Source organism: Phoenix dactylifera, chromosome 1, assembly GCF_051530095.1.
Source record: "Phoenix dactylifera cultivar Ajwa chromosome 1, Ajwa_hap1_PhDact_Kaust_v1.1, whole genome shotgun sequence".
Taxonomy (NCBI): domain Eukaryota; kingdom Viridiplantae; phylum Streptophyta; class Magnoliopsida; order Arecales; family Arecaceae; genus Phoenix; species Phoenix dactylifera.
Window position 1 is genome coordinate 29,013,066 of NC_143190.1, and position 17,225 is coordinate 29,030,290.

General features: G+C 37.6%; 1 protein-coding gene across 1 annotated transcript in view; it reads left to right on the plus strand.

Annotated features, from left to right (window-relative positions):
• LOC149768562 (uncharacterized) overlaps positions 1–16,663 on the plus strand; it is a 77,478-nt gene extending 60,815 nt beyond the window's left edge. Inside the window, exon 3 of the mRNA XM_089930430.1 lies at positions 16,619–16,663. Within this exon, the coding sequence (XP_089786556.1) occupies positions 16,619–16,663 (45 nt within the window). The remainder of the gene's footprint in view (positions 1–16,618) is intronic.
• Positions 16,664–17,225: the final 562 nt, after the last annotated feature.

The following is a 17,225-nucleotide window of genomic DNA, read 5'->3' on the forward strand; positions in this document are numbered from 1 at the left end:
TGTTTTCATTTTGCACATGATCTCTGATAAAATGATATCTTATTTCTATGTGTTTGGCTTTAGAATACTGAACCGGATTTTTAGTAAGGTTGATGGCACTAGTATTATCACATTTTATAGGAATGTTATCAAGCTTAACTCCGTAGTCCTCTAGTTGTTGCTTAAGCCATAGTACTTGAGCACAACAACTGCTAGCAGCTATATATTCAGCTTCAGTTGTCGACAGTGCCACTGAATTATGCTTTTTGCTAAACCATGATACTAAGTTGTTTCCTAAAAATTGACATGTTCCACTAGTGCTCTTCCTATCTAATTTGCATCCAGCAAAATCAGCATCTGAGTATGCAAGCAAATCTAGACAGGAGTCTCTTGAGTACCATAATCCTATGTTTGTAGTTCCTCTTAAATATCTAAGGATTCTTTTAACAGCACTTAAATGTGACTCCTTAGGATCTGATTGGTATCTAGCACATATTCCTACACTAAACACGATGTCTGGTCTACTAGTAGTAAGGTAGAGCAAGGATCCAATTAATCCTCTATAAAGCTTAATATCAATACTCTTTCCTTTCTCATCTTTGTCTAGCTTACTAGTAGGATTCATTGGAGTGCCTACTCCCTTATGATTTTCATTCCCAAACTTCTTTAGTATTTTCTTTGTATACTTAGTTTGATGAATGAAGATACCTTCTTTAGTTTGTTTGATTTGTAATCCTAGAAAGAAACTTAGTTCTTCCATCAAACTCATTTCGAATTTCCCATGCATTAAATCAGCAAACTCTTTGCAAAGAGTATCATTTGTGGCACCAAAGATTATGTCATCTATATATATTTGTACCACTAGTAGATTTTTGTCTTTTCTTTTGAGAAACAGTGTTTTATCTACATTTCCTCTACTAAAGTCATTATTTAGTAGAAATTTACATAATCGATCATACCAAGCCCTAGGTGCTTGCTTCAATCCATATAATGCCTTATGTAGTCTAAACACATGATTTGGCAATTCATGATTCTCAAAACGAGGAGGTTGCTCTACATATACTTTTTCCTCTATAAAACCGTTTAAGAATGCACTTTTTACATCCATTTGATACAATTTGAAATCCATGAAACATGCAAAAGTTAGAAGTAATCTAATAGCCTCTAATCTAGCTACAGGAGCAAATATTTCATCAAAATCTATCCCTTCTTCTTGATTGTATCCCTTAGCTACAAGTCTAGCTTTATTTCTTATAACTAACCCATTTTCATCTAATTTATTTCTAAATATCCATTTTGTTCCAATTACAGAGTTATGCTTTGGTCTTTCAGTTAATGTCCATACATTACTTCTTTTGAATTGATTTAATTATTCTTGCATAGCATTTATCCAATTGATATCTTTTTCAGCTTCTTCATAAGTCTTAGGTTCCAACTGTGAAACAAAAGCAAGATAATCATTTAAATTTCTAAGAGAGGATTGAGTTCTTACCCCTTGAGATGGATCACCAATGATTAAGTCTTTAGGGTGTCCATATGCATACCTCCATTCCTTTGGCAAGTTTTGAGATTGTGGTGGCACGCAATCATCTCCCTTATCTTGAATTGGCACGTCATCAATATTCAACTTTTCAAAGTTAATAATTCCTGTATCATCATCAAGAATATTTTCTTTCCTAGCAGACTCACTATCAGACTCATCAAATATGATATTAACTGACTCTTCGACTACAAGAGTTCTTTTATTGAATACTCTGTATGCCCTGCTAGATGTGGAGTATCCTAAGTGTTGGGTTTCCCAGTGCCCTAGGGCGCAGCGGAAGATATGGGATTATAAAATTTTCTTATAAAAAACCCATTATATGAAACCCTAATAAGCCAAAATCACCTTAATAGTATAACCAAATAATGTAGAAAATATAATCTTGGTATAGAAGAATACCTGTCACGCTATATCCAATATGTCTGAAGATGTCCTAAGGTGCCCAAATGTTCACCCTCCGATGTTGATCCACACAGGAATGGGTTCAAGACTCTAGCTCCACCAAAACTTGATTCTAGTTGTTCAATCCTTCCAAAGGATTTAATTGATTGATTTTCCTTCACTTCCTTCTTCCTTTCTACCTCTATAACATTCACTAGCCTTTTTGTCCTAAAGAAGACCCTCTTGTCTTGGGTTAGGACAAAAGAGAGACTTGTAAGAAAGAAGGGATAAGGGAGAGAGAAGGAGAGGCTTTTTCTTGGATGATCTCTAGAACCCCAAGGCACCTCCTTATTTATAAGAGATGGAGGGATGCATCACAAAGGGATGCATCCCATCCACACACCTCATCATGATGAGGTGTGTGCCAAGAGAGGCATCCCATCATGATGGGGTGCTTAGAAGAAGGGTGTAACAACTTCTTCTCACATCTCCCTCTTAAATCCTGACGATCCAAGGGCCCAAATGCAGTGAACCAAAGCCAATGGTCCAGATCTAGGCGCCATCTAATGGTCCAGATCGAGGCATCAGCATCCAGGGTGCCATCCAATGGTCCAGAAGCAAGATGCCATCACCAATGGTCCAGATTCAGGCGCTGAGCAACGGTCCAGATCTTTCATCCAGAGAGCCATCCAGTGGTCCAGAATAAGGCGCTAAGCAACGGTCCAGATCTTTTATCTAGAGAGCCATCCAGTGGTCCAGAATAAGGCACCAACTAGTGGACCAGATCCTTCATCCAGGAAGCAATCCAATGGTCCAGATGAAGGCGCCAACCAGTGGACCAGATCCTTCATCCAGGGAGCGATCCAATGGTCCAGAAGTGAAGGCCCTTTCAAACCCAATCCAATTGGGTTTAACCAACTTAAAGGAAATATTAAACCTAATCAAATCAGGTCTAATTAAAGCCAAATGGGTTCCAATTCTTGGCTAACCCATATTAGGTCATGATCTAATCATATTAGATCAACCTAATCTAAGAATCAGATTCAAATTTAATTTGAATCAGGAGCTAGGGTTTGCAACACGTGCTAGCATGTTCATCTTGCAAACATGATCTAATCCAATTAGACCCTTGATCAATTCCCTTGTGTGTGACCCATTGGGTTCCTTATCTTAGCCAGCAGTAGGTACAGGTGCAAGTTGACCTAACCTGATTAGAATACCTCTAATCCAATTTAGGTTCAATTTAGTGCTAAACCTGACTTAGCAATCAGAACCTTTCTGATGCTTTGATCTAATCAAACACTTTGATCCGATCAACCCACAAGACAAGATTGACGTCTAGCAATGTATCATAACTACCCGGAAGATGAGGAATGTATTGGACAAATCCAAACATACCCTTCAGTGGCAAGTTACCGTGCAATTCAATTCCTCAATCATACTACATCCTAAATAAGTGCATGAGTATGGATCAATATCAAACTCAATCACTTATTCATGTCTCTCTCAATCTTTTATATGATAATTCAAACAATGAAATATTAGAAACTCTTTCTAATATTCATTTTGCTTTGATCAAAGGATTCTTGAATCATCATAAGATTAGAGTAAGTAGGATGTTACCTTCTCTTACTAGAAGTGACTGATTCCTTGTTGACCTACTCACAACCTTCGTACAAAATCCACCATATCCAGAATACCCCGTACACAATATAATGTCGTGAATGAGGGTAAACCAAAACATAGGTTCAAGTGCACAAGGTACCATGGTGATCTCAGGTCTAAGGATCACTTGCACAACTCCCACTATGAGAACCATCTTTTGACAATTAAGTAAGAATCCATAAGATGTTCTCATGGCTGGTCATTTCAGTGAACTCATTCCTCTAATGAGCACCCACTGAAAGAGTAGATGCCCTACAAGCCAATCGCAATATGTATTGCGAAGGGTATTTCTTTTGATTTGTCCAAATCATGTACATGACATTTAAATATGAATAAAGGCGTTATGTTTTATCATATGCTGTTGATTATATTTATGATAAACTCCTTAGATTAGGGCAATGGTTTTAAGACTATGATGAGATCATACTAGTGAGACTTAAAATCCTAAAATCCTAATCTTAAATATTCCCAGTCATTGGTACATTGAGTCGGGGATCAATGATTACCGGAAAGACTGGCATGTCTTATGTATGCTCGATGCAGAGGATGATTGATCTCACAATCATTTGTGTGGAGACACTAATACAAAGATATGGGTGCTCATTAGAAGAATGAGTTCACTGAATTGACCTACAAAGAGAAATCTTATGAAGTCTTACTTACATGTCAAAAGATGATTCTCTTAGTGGGAGTTGTGCAACTGATCCTTTGACCTGAGATCACCATGGTATCTTGTGCACATGAACCTATGTTTTGGTTTACACTCATTCATGACAATAAGTTATGTACGAGGTCTTCTGGATATGGTGGATTGTGTACGAAGATTATGAGTAGGTCAACAAGGAATTAATCACTTCTAGTAAGAGAAGATAGCATCCTATTTATTCTAATCATATGATAATTCAGGAAGCCTTTGATCAAAGCAGAATAAAAATTAGAAAGAGTTTCTAATGTTTTATTATTTGAATTATCATTAAAAGATTGAGAAAAATATGAATATGAAATTGAGTTTGACATATATTCATACTCATATACATATTTGGGATGCAGTTTGATTAAAGGATTGAATTGCATGGTAACTTGCCACTGAAGGGTATTTTTGGTATTTCCACCAAATTCCATATTTTTCGGGTAGACATGACACGTTGCTAGACGTCAATCTTGTCTTATAGGTTTGATCGAATTAAAGAGTTTAATTCGATCACCAATTAGAAAGGATTCTAATTGTTAAGTTCGGGTTCGCGCAGTTTGGACTTAAATCGATTAGAAGAGTTCTAATCAAGTTGGGTCAACTCGCACTCACACCTATTGCTGGCTAAGTATGGAACCCAATGGGTCACACACAAGAAAACTTATCAAGGGTCTAATTGGATTAGATCATGTTTGCAAGATAAACATCCTAGCAGGTGTTGCAAACCTTAGCTCCTGATTCGAACTGGATTTGAATCTGATTCGAATTGAATTCGAATCTGATTCTTAATTGATCTAATTTGATTAGATCATATTCTAATATGGGTTAGCCAAGAGTTGGCTCCTAATTGGCTTGGTTTGAGTCTAATTGGATTAGATTTGATAAATCATTCATTTTTGACCGTTGGATCAACATTTGGATGAAGAGATGGATCAAATGGATGGCACCATGAATTGGAGCCATTGGATTTTCATCATAGGATGATGGGAGATCATGATGACGTGATGGATATCATTGGGAGGCGTGGAGATGAAAAATAGGTGAAGGAAAGAGAGAGAATACGTGAAGATTAAATGGATAAGGATGAACCATTTATTTGATCTTATCCATTCTCTCTCTTCTCTCTTCATCACGCCTAAGGGATATATGGCGCCTTCTTTCATGGCCTTTGGATCATCATCAACCCTTGATGAATGGATAAGGTTGGTTCCTATTTTTCTTGCGTGAGAAGAAGTGAAAAAAGGGAAGAGTACGGTGCATTTTCATGAAGAGGTGCTTAGGGAATCAAGCGCCACATCATAAGCGCTTGATCTTATCATAACCACTTTTGATACGCCTCTCCCTATTTTTGTGGCGCCTTCTCTCCTCTTATCACGCCCCATCTGAAGGATGTGTGGATGGGATGCATCCTTTGGTGATGCATCCCCACGCCATCTATAAATAGGAATGCTCCCGGTGTTTTCTAATCATCGAAAATCAATCCAACTCTCTCTCTCTCATATCCCTTCTTTCTTACATTAGTTTCTTTCTTTCTAACATTGCTTCTAGTGTGTCCTAAGCCAAGACAAGGTGGTCTTCCTTAGGACAAAAGGATTAGAAGTGATTTTAGAAGGCTAAAGAAAAATAGAAAGGAAGGAAAGCAAGCCATTAGAGTTCTTTAGAAGAATTCTGCATTAAGGATCAAAAGTCTTTGGAGCTAAAGTCTTGATCAAGTTTTCGTGTGGATCACCATTGGAGGGTGGACACTTGGACGCCTCGTGGAGATTGTACACTTTGGATTAGCGTTTGAGGTATTCTACTAATTCTGTATTTATTTTATATTATTTGATTGTAATCATTAAGGTGATCTAGGCTTAAAAGGGTTTCATGCATAGGGACTTTATTAAGAAAATTTTAAAATCCCTAGCTTCTGCTGCCCATTATGACATGCTAGAACCCTACAGTGGTATCAGAGCTATCCTTAATTGGTTCAATCAAATAATAATGCATGATGTATGATTATTAATTTACTATGAGATAGTAATGTCATATGCTTAATGAAATGCTGAAATATATGATTCATATATGATATGATATGTAATAAAATGTCATGATATGATATTTTCCATATGAAAATATGTTGAAGCATGCTAATTAGTTGCTTATGATTTATACATGCTATGAGATAGCTATGATGCATGATAGCTTATTTTAGATATGTTAAATATATGTTACAATTAAAGAATGTGCTAGAGACTAGTAAGCCCTCAATAAAAATTATATTAAGTCATAGTGTTAAAAAATTTTGAGCTAACCCATTCTAGAACAATTAATCTAATTGGTGTCTAAGGAAAGCACTAAAGGTGGTTACTTAATTAGGACCTTACTCTTTGAGTAAGGGGAGCCTCCCACCTGCTTACCTGGCCAATTGTTTGATTGCCTATTATGGATAAGCTTAATATTGATATAACACTATTGATAGCCTTCCTTCATGCCTCGATATTATTATGTCAAGATCCATGCTAGTTTGTTGTGCTAACACAAAACTTGCAATGAGGACTGATGTTATACTGTCTTGGTGCATTAAGATGCTTATGGCATATTTTAATATATTGCCTTGTTGTGTAACCACAAGGGCAATATTATTCGAATATGACTATATGGAAATGAAGGGTTTGACTTAACTAAAATATTATTGTTTGTTGTGCTAACACAAGGCAATAAGTATTTTAAGAGGACAAGATAAAGTTGAGAATTGCATGAGATGCAATTGGAAAGAGTTTCCTACCTTTGAACTCATAAGAGTTTGTTGTGTAAACACAAGGCTTTTTATGATGAATTAGGATCTCAACCCTACTAAGAAAAATTATATTTTCACGTTTATCATAGGAGAGGGCTATGATATTCGATAAAAATAGTAGGAGACAAATTAGATTAAAGTCCTTATCTAGTTGCAAACATGTCATCATGATTGGTCTGCTTATATTAGTTATGTTCTTGCATATGTAGAATTATTAAATGGCTTCACTTTCACCAAGAGGCATCTTAGATGCCAACAAGTTGACCGGACCAAATTATGTGGACTGGTTGAGGAATTTAAAGATAGTACTCACTCAGGAGAAAATTTTCTATATACTTGAAACCCCTGATCTTGGAGATCTAGGGGATGATGCTACAGAAGAGGAGGTTGCCACACATAAGATGTGGAAAAATGACAGTTTGACTGTCAAATGTATCATACTTGCCTCTATGAGTAATGAATTACAGAGGCAACATGAAGGCATGGACACTCAATCCATACTTCTCAATCTAAAAGAGTTGTATGGAGAACAAAGCAGGACTGCTAGGTATGAGATATCTAAGCAGTTGTTCCGTGCTAGAATGAATAAAGGAACTCCAGTGCAAAACCATGTTCTTATGGTTATAGACTTAATCACTAGATTAAGTTAATTAGGTTTTGCTATGGATAGTGAGCTCAGTCAGGATTTGATCCTGCAATCACTGCCTGATTCATTCTCTCAGTTTGTTGTGAACTTTCACATGAACAAGCTGAACACCTCCCTGCCCGAGCTGTTAAATATGCTCAAAACAGCTGAAGGCCATATTAAGAAGGATAAAGGTCCACTCCTTCTTATAGATGGCACTTCTAAAAGGAAATCGGAAAATAAGGGTTCTAAGAAACGATTGAACCCCAAGAGTAGCATCAAAAAGAAAAAAGGAAAGAAAAACTCCGAATCAAGTACCTGTTTTCATTGCGGCAAAGCTGGCCACCTGGAGGAGAGTCCATCCAGGCTGAAGCTGTTGGAACCTACAACTTGGAGTTACCTTCGGGACAGCTCCTACAATTAGAAGATTGTTATTATATGCCCAAAATTATTAGAAATGTAATTTCCATTCCTTTGTTGTTAAAGAAAGGATTTGAAATTAATGGAAAGGGCAATGGTTGCTCTATTTATTTTTCTAATAAGCATCTTTGCAATGGCATTATGGAAAATGGTCTTCTTGTTTTATTACTTAATGACAATGTCTTTCATATTAATAAAAGCAATAAAAGAAAGAGAGAGGAAGTAAATAACACCCTTCTTTGGCATTGCCGACTTGGTCACATAAGTGAATCAAGAATCAACAAGTTATACAAAGAAGAGTTCTTTGATCCTTATGATTATGAATCATTAGGAACTTGTGAATCTTGTCTTATGGGTAAAATGACTAAGTCTCCATTCACTGGACATGGAGAAAGGGCAAGTGAGTTATTAGGACTTATACACACAGATGTATGTGGTCCTATGACAACTCCAGCTAGAGGTGGATACTCTTACTTCATCACATTCACTGATGATTTATCAAGGTTCGGATATGTGTATCTTATGAAACATAAATCCGAAGCTTTTGATAAGTTTAAAGAGTATCAAAGTATGGTTGAAAAACAAACCGGAAAGTGTATTAAAATCCTTCGATCTGATCGAGGAGGTGAATACCTTTCTAGTGAGTTTTTAAATCATCTTAAAGAAAAGGGCATTCTCTCTGAATGGACACCTCCGTATACGCCACAATTAAATGGTGTAGCTGAACGGAGGAATCGTACTTTATTAGATATGGTACGGTCCATGATGTGCTTTACTGATCTTCCTATTTCCTTCTGGGGTTTTGCCCTAGAGACTGCTGCACTAATATTAAACAGGGAACCTTCTAAGTCTGTACCTAGCACTCCATATGAGATATGGAGAGGAAAGAAGCCTAATCTTAAGTATCTTAAGATATGGGGTTGTCAAGCTTATGTCAAAAGAAATTTTGGACACAAGCTAAGTGCTAGATCAGATAAATATATTTTTTGTAGGTTATCCTAAAGATAGTATAGGATACATCTTCTATCATCCTACCGAACAAAAAGTTTTTGTAGGTAGGCATGCCATTTTCTTAGAAAAGGAGTTTATCTTAGAAAAGAGCAAGGATAGGAAAATAGAACTTGAAGAAGTTCAAGACCTACAAATAGAAATACAAGAAATTCTTCAACCAGATATACCCATTGATGAGGTACAACCACAACACACATCTCCTCTCCGAAGGTCAGATAGAGTGCGAAGAGCAACTGAGAGGTATGGGTTCATCATTGAGAATGATGAAGCCCACATTGTTCAGAATAATGATCCTCTGACCTATTCGGAAGCTGTCATGAGTAGTGACTCTGACAAATGGCTAGAAGCCATGAAATCCGAAATAGATTCTATGTATACCAACCAAGTATGGACTTTGGTTGATGCACCAGAGGGTGTAAACCCTATAGGTTGCAAATGGGTCTATAAGAAAAAGATTGGAGCAGATGGCCAAGTAGAAACCTACAAAGCTAGATTGGTGGCAAAAGATTTCAGGCAAAAGCAAGAAATTGACTATGATGAAACTTTTTCACCAGTAGCTATGCTCAAATCTATTCGGATTTTGCTTGCAATAGCTGCATACTATGATTATGAAATCTGGCAGATGGATGTCAAAACCGCCTTCCTTAATGGTTATCTTGAGGAAGAGGTTTACATGACACAGCCAGAAGGATTTGTCTCAAGTAAGAGAGCAAATCAAGTATGCAAGCTTAAGAGATCCATTTATGGATTAAAGCAAGCATCGAGGAGTTGGAACATCCGTTTTGATACAACAGTCAAAGAGTTTGGTTTTATCAAAAATGTGGATGAACCATGTGTGTACAAGAAGACTAGTGGGAGTGCCATTGTCTTCTTAATATTGTATGTAGATGACATACTGATCATTGGAAATGATATTCCAATGTTACAATCGGTCAAGACTTGGCTGTCAAAAAGCTTTTCCATGAAAGACTTGGGAGAAGCATCCTATATACTTGGTATAAAGATCTATAGGGATAGATCTAAAAGGATGCTAGGCTTGTCCCAGTCTAGGTACATAGATAATGTGCTGAAAAGATTCAGCATGGAAGGAAGTAAAAGAGGTTACTTGCCTATGAGTCATGGCATACGTCTCTCTAAGAAGATGTCTCCTAAGACATCTGAAGAGAGGAATAGAATGAATTCTATTCCCTATGCTTCGGCAGTAGGATCGATTATGTATGCTATGCTATGTACTAGGCCTGATGTTGCTTATGCCTTAGGCATAACAAGTAGATTCCAGGCTGATCCATGAGAGGATCAGTGGATAGCTGTGAAAAATATTCTTAAGTACTTGAGAAGGACTAAAGATATTTTTCTAATTTATGGAGGATCTGAGTTGAAACTAGAAGGATTTTCTGATTCTAGTTTTCAATCAGACCCAGATGATAGCAAGTCCACTTCAGGGTATGTCTTTACCCTAAATGGTGGTGCAGTGAGCTGGAAGAGTTCCAAAGAGCAAACTGTAGCTGACTCAACTACTGAGGCAGAATACATTGCTGTATGTGAAGCCGCTAAGGAAGCTGTCTGGATGAAGAAGTTCATCTCTGAGTTAGGAGTAGTTCCCGAGATTGCTGGACTAGTCCCAGTTTATTGTGATAACACTGGAGCTGTTGCTCAAGCGAAGGAACCAAGGTCTCATCACAAATCCAAGCACATTCTAAGACGCTTCCATCTTGTTCGAGAGATTGTCGAAAGACAGGACATAGTCATTGAACGAGTAGACACAAAGAACAACTTAGCAGACCCGTTCACTAAAGCTCTACCACAACAGCAGTTCGATCGCCACCTCGATTGTATGGGGATAAAATATAAGAGCGATTGGCTTTAGTGCAAGTGGGAGATTGAAAGAGTAGATGCCCTACAAGCCAATCGCAATATGTATTGCGGAGGGTTTTTCTTTTGATTTGTCCAAATCATGTACATGACATTTAAATATGAATAAAGGCGTTATGTTTTATCATATGCTGTTGATTATATTTATGATAAACTCCTTAGATTAGGGCAATGGTTTTAAGACTATGATGAGATCATACTAGTGAGACTTAAAATCCTAAAATCCTAATCTTAAATATTCTCAGTCATTGGTACATTGAGTCGGGGATCAATGATTACCGGAAAGACTGGCATGTCTTATGTATGCTCGATGCAGAGGATGATTGATCTCACAATCATTTGTGTGGAGACACTAATACAAAGATATGGGTGCTCATTAGAAGAATGAGTTCACTGAATTGACCTACAAAGAGAAATCTTATGAAGTCTTACTTACATGTCAAAAGATGATTCTCTTAGTGGGAGTTGTGCAACTGATCCTTTGACCTGAGATCACCATGGTATCTTGTGCACATGAACCTATGTTTTGGTTTACACTCATTCATGACAATAAGTTATATACGAGGTCTTCTGGATATGGTGGATTGTGTACGAAGATTATGAGTAGGTCAACAAGGAATTAATCACTTCTAGTAAGAGAAGATAGCATCCTATTTATTCTAATCATATGATAATTCAGGAAGCCTTTGATCAAAGCAGAATGAAAATTAGAAAGAGTTTCTAATGTTTCATTATTTGAATTATCATTAAAAGATTGAGAAAAATATGAATATGAAATTGAGTTTGACATATATTCATACTCATATACATATTTGGGATGCAGTTTGATTAAAGGATTGAATTGCATGGTAACTTGCCACTGAAGGGTATTTTTGGTATTTCCACCAAATTCCATATTTTCCGGGTAGACATGACACGTTGCTAGACGTCAATCTTGTCTTATAGGTTTGATCGAATTAAAGAGTTTAATTCGATCACCAATTAGAAAGTATTCTAATTGTTAAGTTCGGGTTCGCGCAGTTTGGACTTAAATCGATTAGAAGAGTTCTAATCAAGTTGGGTCAACTCGCACTCACACCTATTGCTGGCTAAGTATGGAACCCAATGGGTCACACACAAGAAAACTTATCAAGGGTCTAATTGGATTAGATCATGTTTGCAAGATAAACATCCTAGCAGGTGTTGCAAACCTTAGCTCCTGATTCGAACTGGATTTGAATCTGATTCGAATTGAATTCGAATCTGATTCTTAATTGATCTAATTTGATTAGATCATATTCTAATATGGGTTAGCCAAGAGTTGGCTCCTAATTGGCTTGGTTTGAGTCTAATTGGATTAGATTTGATAAATCATTCATTTTTGACCGTTGGATCAACATTTGGATGAAGAGATGGATCAAATGGATGGCACCATGAATTGGAGCCATTGGATTTTCATCATAGGATGATGGGAGATCATGATGACGTGATGGATATCATTGGGAGGCGTGGAGATGAAAAATAGGTGAAGGAAAGAGAGAGAATACGTGAAGATTAAATGGATAAGGATGAACCATTTATTTGATCTTATCCATTCTCTCTCTTCTCTCTTCATCACGCCTAAGGGATATATGGCGCCTTCTTTCATGGCCTTTGGATCATCATCAACCCTTGATGAATGGATAAGGTTGGTTCCTATTTTTCTTGCGTGAGAAGAAGTGAAAAAAGGGAAGAGTACGGCGCATTTTCATGAAGAGGTGCTTAGGGAATCAAGCGCCACATCATAAGCGCTTGATCTTATCATAACCACTTTTGATACGCCTCTCCCTATTTTTGTGGCGCCTTCTCTCCTCTTATCACGCCCCATCTGAAGGATGTGTGGATGGGATGCATCCTTTGGTGATGCATCCCCACGCCATCTATAAATAGGAATGCTCCCGGTGTTTTCTAATCATCGGAAATCAATCCAACTCTCTCTCTCTCATATCCCTTCTTTCTTACATTAGTTTCTTTCTTTCTAACATTGCTTCTAGTGTGTCCTAAGCCAAGACAAGGTGGTCTTCCTTAGGACAAAAGGATTAGAAGTGATTTTAGAAGGCTAAAGAAAAATAGAAAGGAAGGAAAGCAAGCCATTAGAGTTCTTTAGAAGAATTCTGCATTAAGGATCAAAAGTCTTTGGAGCTAAAGTCTTGATCAAGTTTTCGTGCGGATCACCATTGGAGGGCGGACACTTGGACGCCTCGTGGAGATTGTACACTTTGGATTAGCGTTTGAGGTATTCTACTAATTCTGTATTTATTTTATATTATTTGATTGTAATCATTAAGGTGATCTAGGCTTAAAAGGGTTTCATGCATAGGAACTTTATTAAGAAAATTTTAAAATCCCTAGCTTCCGCTGCCCATTATGACATGCTAGAACCCTACACCCACATCTTTGTATTAGTGTCTCACACAAGTGATTGTGAGATCAATCACCCTCTACATTGAGCATACATAAGATGTGCCAGTCTTTCCAGTAATATTGATCCCCGACTCAATATACCAATTTGACTGGGAATATTCTAAATTAGAATTTTAGGATTTTAGGTCTCACTGGTGTGATCTCATCATAACCCTAAAACCAATGTCCTAATTTATGGGGTTCATCATCCAATAATAAAATAGATAAGCAGCAAATGATGAAACACAATGCCTTTATTGATATATATCAAGTGTCAAAGTACATGATTTGGAGGATTACAAAGAGAAACCTATCAAATGATTGGCTTATAGGGCATCTACTCTTTCAATCTCCCACTTGCACTAAAGCCAATCGCCCTTATATTTTAACCCCATACAATCGAGGTGACGATTGAATTGCTACTGTGGTAGAGCTTTAGTAAATGGGTCTGCTATATTGTTCTTTGTGTCTACTCGTTCAATCTTGACATCTTGTCTTTCGATTATCTCTCGAACAAGGTGGAAGCGTCTCAAAATGTGCTTGGATCTATGATGAGACCTTGGTTCCTTAGCCTGTGCAACAGCTCCAGTGTTATCGCAATAAACTGAAACTGGTCCGGCAATCTCAGGAACTACACCCAGCTCTGTGATGAACTTCTTCATCCAGACTGCTTCCTTAGCAGCTTCACTAACAGCTATGTATTCTGCCTCAGTAGTTGAGTCAGCTACAGTTTGCTGTTTGGAACTCTTCTAACTCACAGCTCCACCATTCAAAGTGAAGATATATCCAGAGATTGACTTTCTATCATCTGGATCAGATTGAAAGCTAGAATCTGAATAGCCTTCTAGTTTCAATTCTGATCCTCCGTAAATCAGAAAAACATCTCTAATCCTTCTCAAGTATTTGAGAATGCTTTTTACAATTTTCCAATGATCCTCCCCGAGATCTGCCTGAAATCTACTTACCATACCCAAGGCATAAGCTACATCAGGCCTGGTACATGACATAGCATACATGATCGACCCTACTGCCGAAGCATAGGGAATAGAACTCATTCTATTCCTCTCTTCAGATGTCTTAGGAGACATCTTCCTAGAGAGTTGTATGCCATGTCCTATGGGTAAGAAACCTTTCTTACTTCCATCCATGCTGAACCTCTTCAGCACATTATCTATGTATCTAGACTGGGACAAACCTAGCATCCTTTTAGATCTATCTCTATAGATCCTTATACCAAGTATATAGGATGCTTCACCCAAGTCTTTCATGGAAAATTTCTTTGATAGCCAAGTCTTGACCGATTGCATCATTGGAACATCATTTCCAATGACCAATATATCGTCCACATATAATATCAAGAAGACAATAGCACTCCCACTAGTCTTCTTGTACACACAAGGTTCATCTATATTTTTAATGAAGCCAAAGTCTTTGACTATCATGTCAAAATGGATGTTCCAACTTCTATATGCCTGCTTTAATCCATAAATGGATTTCTTAAGCCTACATACTTGATTTGCTCTCCCTCTTGAAACAAATCCCTCTGGCTGTGTCATATAGACCTCTTCCTCAAGGTGACCATTAAGGAAGGCGGTTTTGACATCCATCTGCCAGATCTCATAATCATAGTATGCAGCTATAGCAAGCATAATCCAAATAGATTTGAGCATAGCTACTGGCAAAAAAGTTTCATCATAATCAATGCCTTGTTTTTGCCTGAAACCTTTTGCCACTAGCCTGGCCTTGTAGGTTTCTACTTGGCCATCAGCTCCTATCTTCTTCTTGTATACCCATTTGCACCCTATTGGAATCACTCCCTCATGTGCATCAACCAAAGTCCACACTTGGTTTGTATACATAGAATCTATCTCGGATTTCATGGCGTCCAACCATCTGTCAGAGTCCCTGCTCTTGACAGCTTCCGAATAGGTCAGGGGGTCATCGTTATCAACGATGTGGGCTTCATCATTCTCAATGATAAATCCATACCTCTCAGGTGCATTTCGCACTCTTTCTGACCTTCGGAGAGGAGTAGTGTGTAGTGGTTGTACCTCTTCCATGGGTACATCTGGTTGAGGATTATTATGTGTCTCACCTTGTAGGTCTTGAACTTCATCAAGTTTAATTCTTCTATACTTGCCTTTTTCTAAGAAAAACTCTTTTTCCAAGAAAGTGGCATGCTTAGCAACAAATACCTTTTGTTCGGTAGGACCATAGAAGATATATCCTAAACTGTCTTTAGGATAACCTACAAATATACATTTGTCCGATCTAGCACTTAGCTTATGTCCAAAATTTCTTTTGACATAAGCATGACAATCCCATATCTTAAGATACTTAAGATTAGGTTTCTTTCCTTTCCATATCTCATATGGAGTGCTAGATACAGACTTAGATGGTACTCTATTTAATACTAATGCAGCAGTTTCTAGGGCATGTCCCCAGAAGAAAATTGGAAGATTTGTGAAGCACATCATGGACCGTACCATATCTAATAAGGTACGATTTCTCCTTTCAGCTACACCATTTAATTGTGGCGTATATGGAGGTGTCCATTCAGAGAGTATACCCTTTAATTTAAGATAGTATAAAAATTCACTAGAAAGGTGTTCTCCTCCTCGATCAGATCAAAGGATTTTAATACACTTTCCGGTTTGTTTTTCGACCATACTTTGATACTCTTTAAATTTATCAAAGGCTTCGGATTTATGTTTCATTAGATACACAAAACCGAACCTTGATAAGTCATCAGTAAATGTGATGAAGTAAGAGTATCCACCTCTAGCTGAAGTTGACATAGGACCGCACACATCAGTGTGTACGAGTTCTAACAACTCACTTGCCCTTTCTCCATGTTCCGAGAATGGAGACTTGGTCATTTTACCCATAAGACAAGATTCACAAGTTCCTAATGATTTAAAATCATAAGGGTCAAAGAATTTATCTTTATACAACTTGTGTAACCTTGTCTCACTAATATGACCTAATCGGTAATGCCAGAGGAGGGTATTATTAATATTCTCTCTTTTTCTTTTATTATCTTTGCCAATATGAAACATTACATTATTAAGACATAATACTAAAAGACCATTTTCCATAGTGCCATGACAATAATACTCATTAGATAACGAAATAGAGCAACCATTGCTCTTTCCATTTATTTCGAATCCTTTCTTAAACAACAAAGGAATTGAAATTATATTTCTAATGATTTTTGGCATAAAATAACAGTCTTCTAGCTTCAAGAACTTCCCGGAGAGTAGCTCCAGTATGTAGGTGCCAACAGCTTCAGCCTGGATGGATTCTCCTCCAGCGCCATATAGCTCGAAGTCACCTTTCTTCAGACTTCTAATTTTCTGCAGTCCATGCAAAGATTTGCATATGTGAGAACCACAACCGGTATCCAATACCCATGAATTAGAATCAAAAGAACTTAATGTCATATTGGCATGTAATAAAAACATACCTTTTGATGCAACACTTGCATCAGGCTTCACACTTGCAAGAAAGCTCTTGCAGTTCCTTTTCCAATGCCCTGTCTTGCCGCAGTGGAAACAGGTACCAGGTCCAGAGATTTTCTTTCCCTTCTTCTTTTTGATGCGACTCTTAGGGTTTAGTTTTTTCTTTGAACCCTTGTTGCCTGACTTCTTCTTTGAGCTCTCACCAACAAGAAGGATCGGACCCTTGTCCTTCTTGATGTGAGATTCTGCTGTTTTCAGCATATTTAGAAGCTCAGGCAGGGAGGAATTCAGTTTGTTCATATGATAATTCACGACAAACTGCGAGAATGAGTCGGGTAGTGATTGCAGGATCAAATCCTGACTGAGCTCACTGTCCA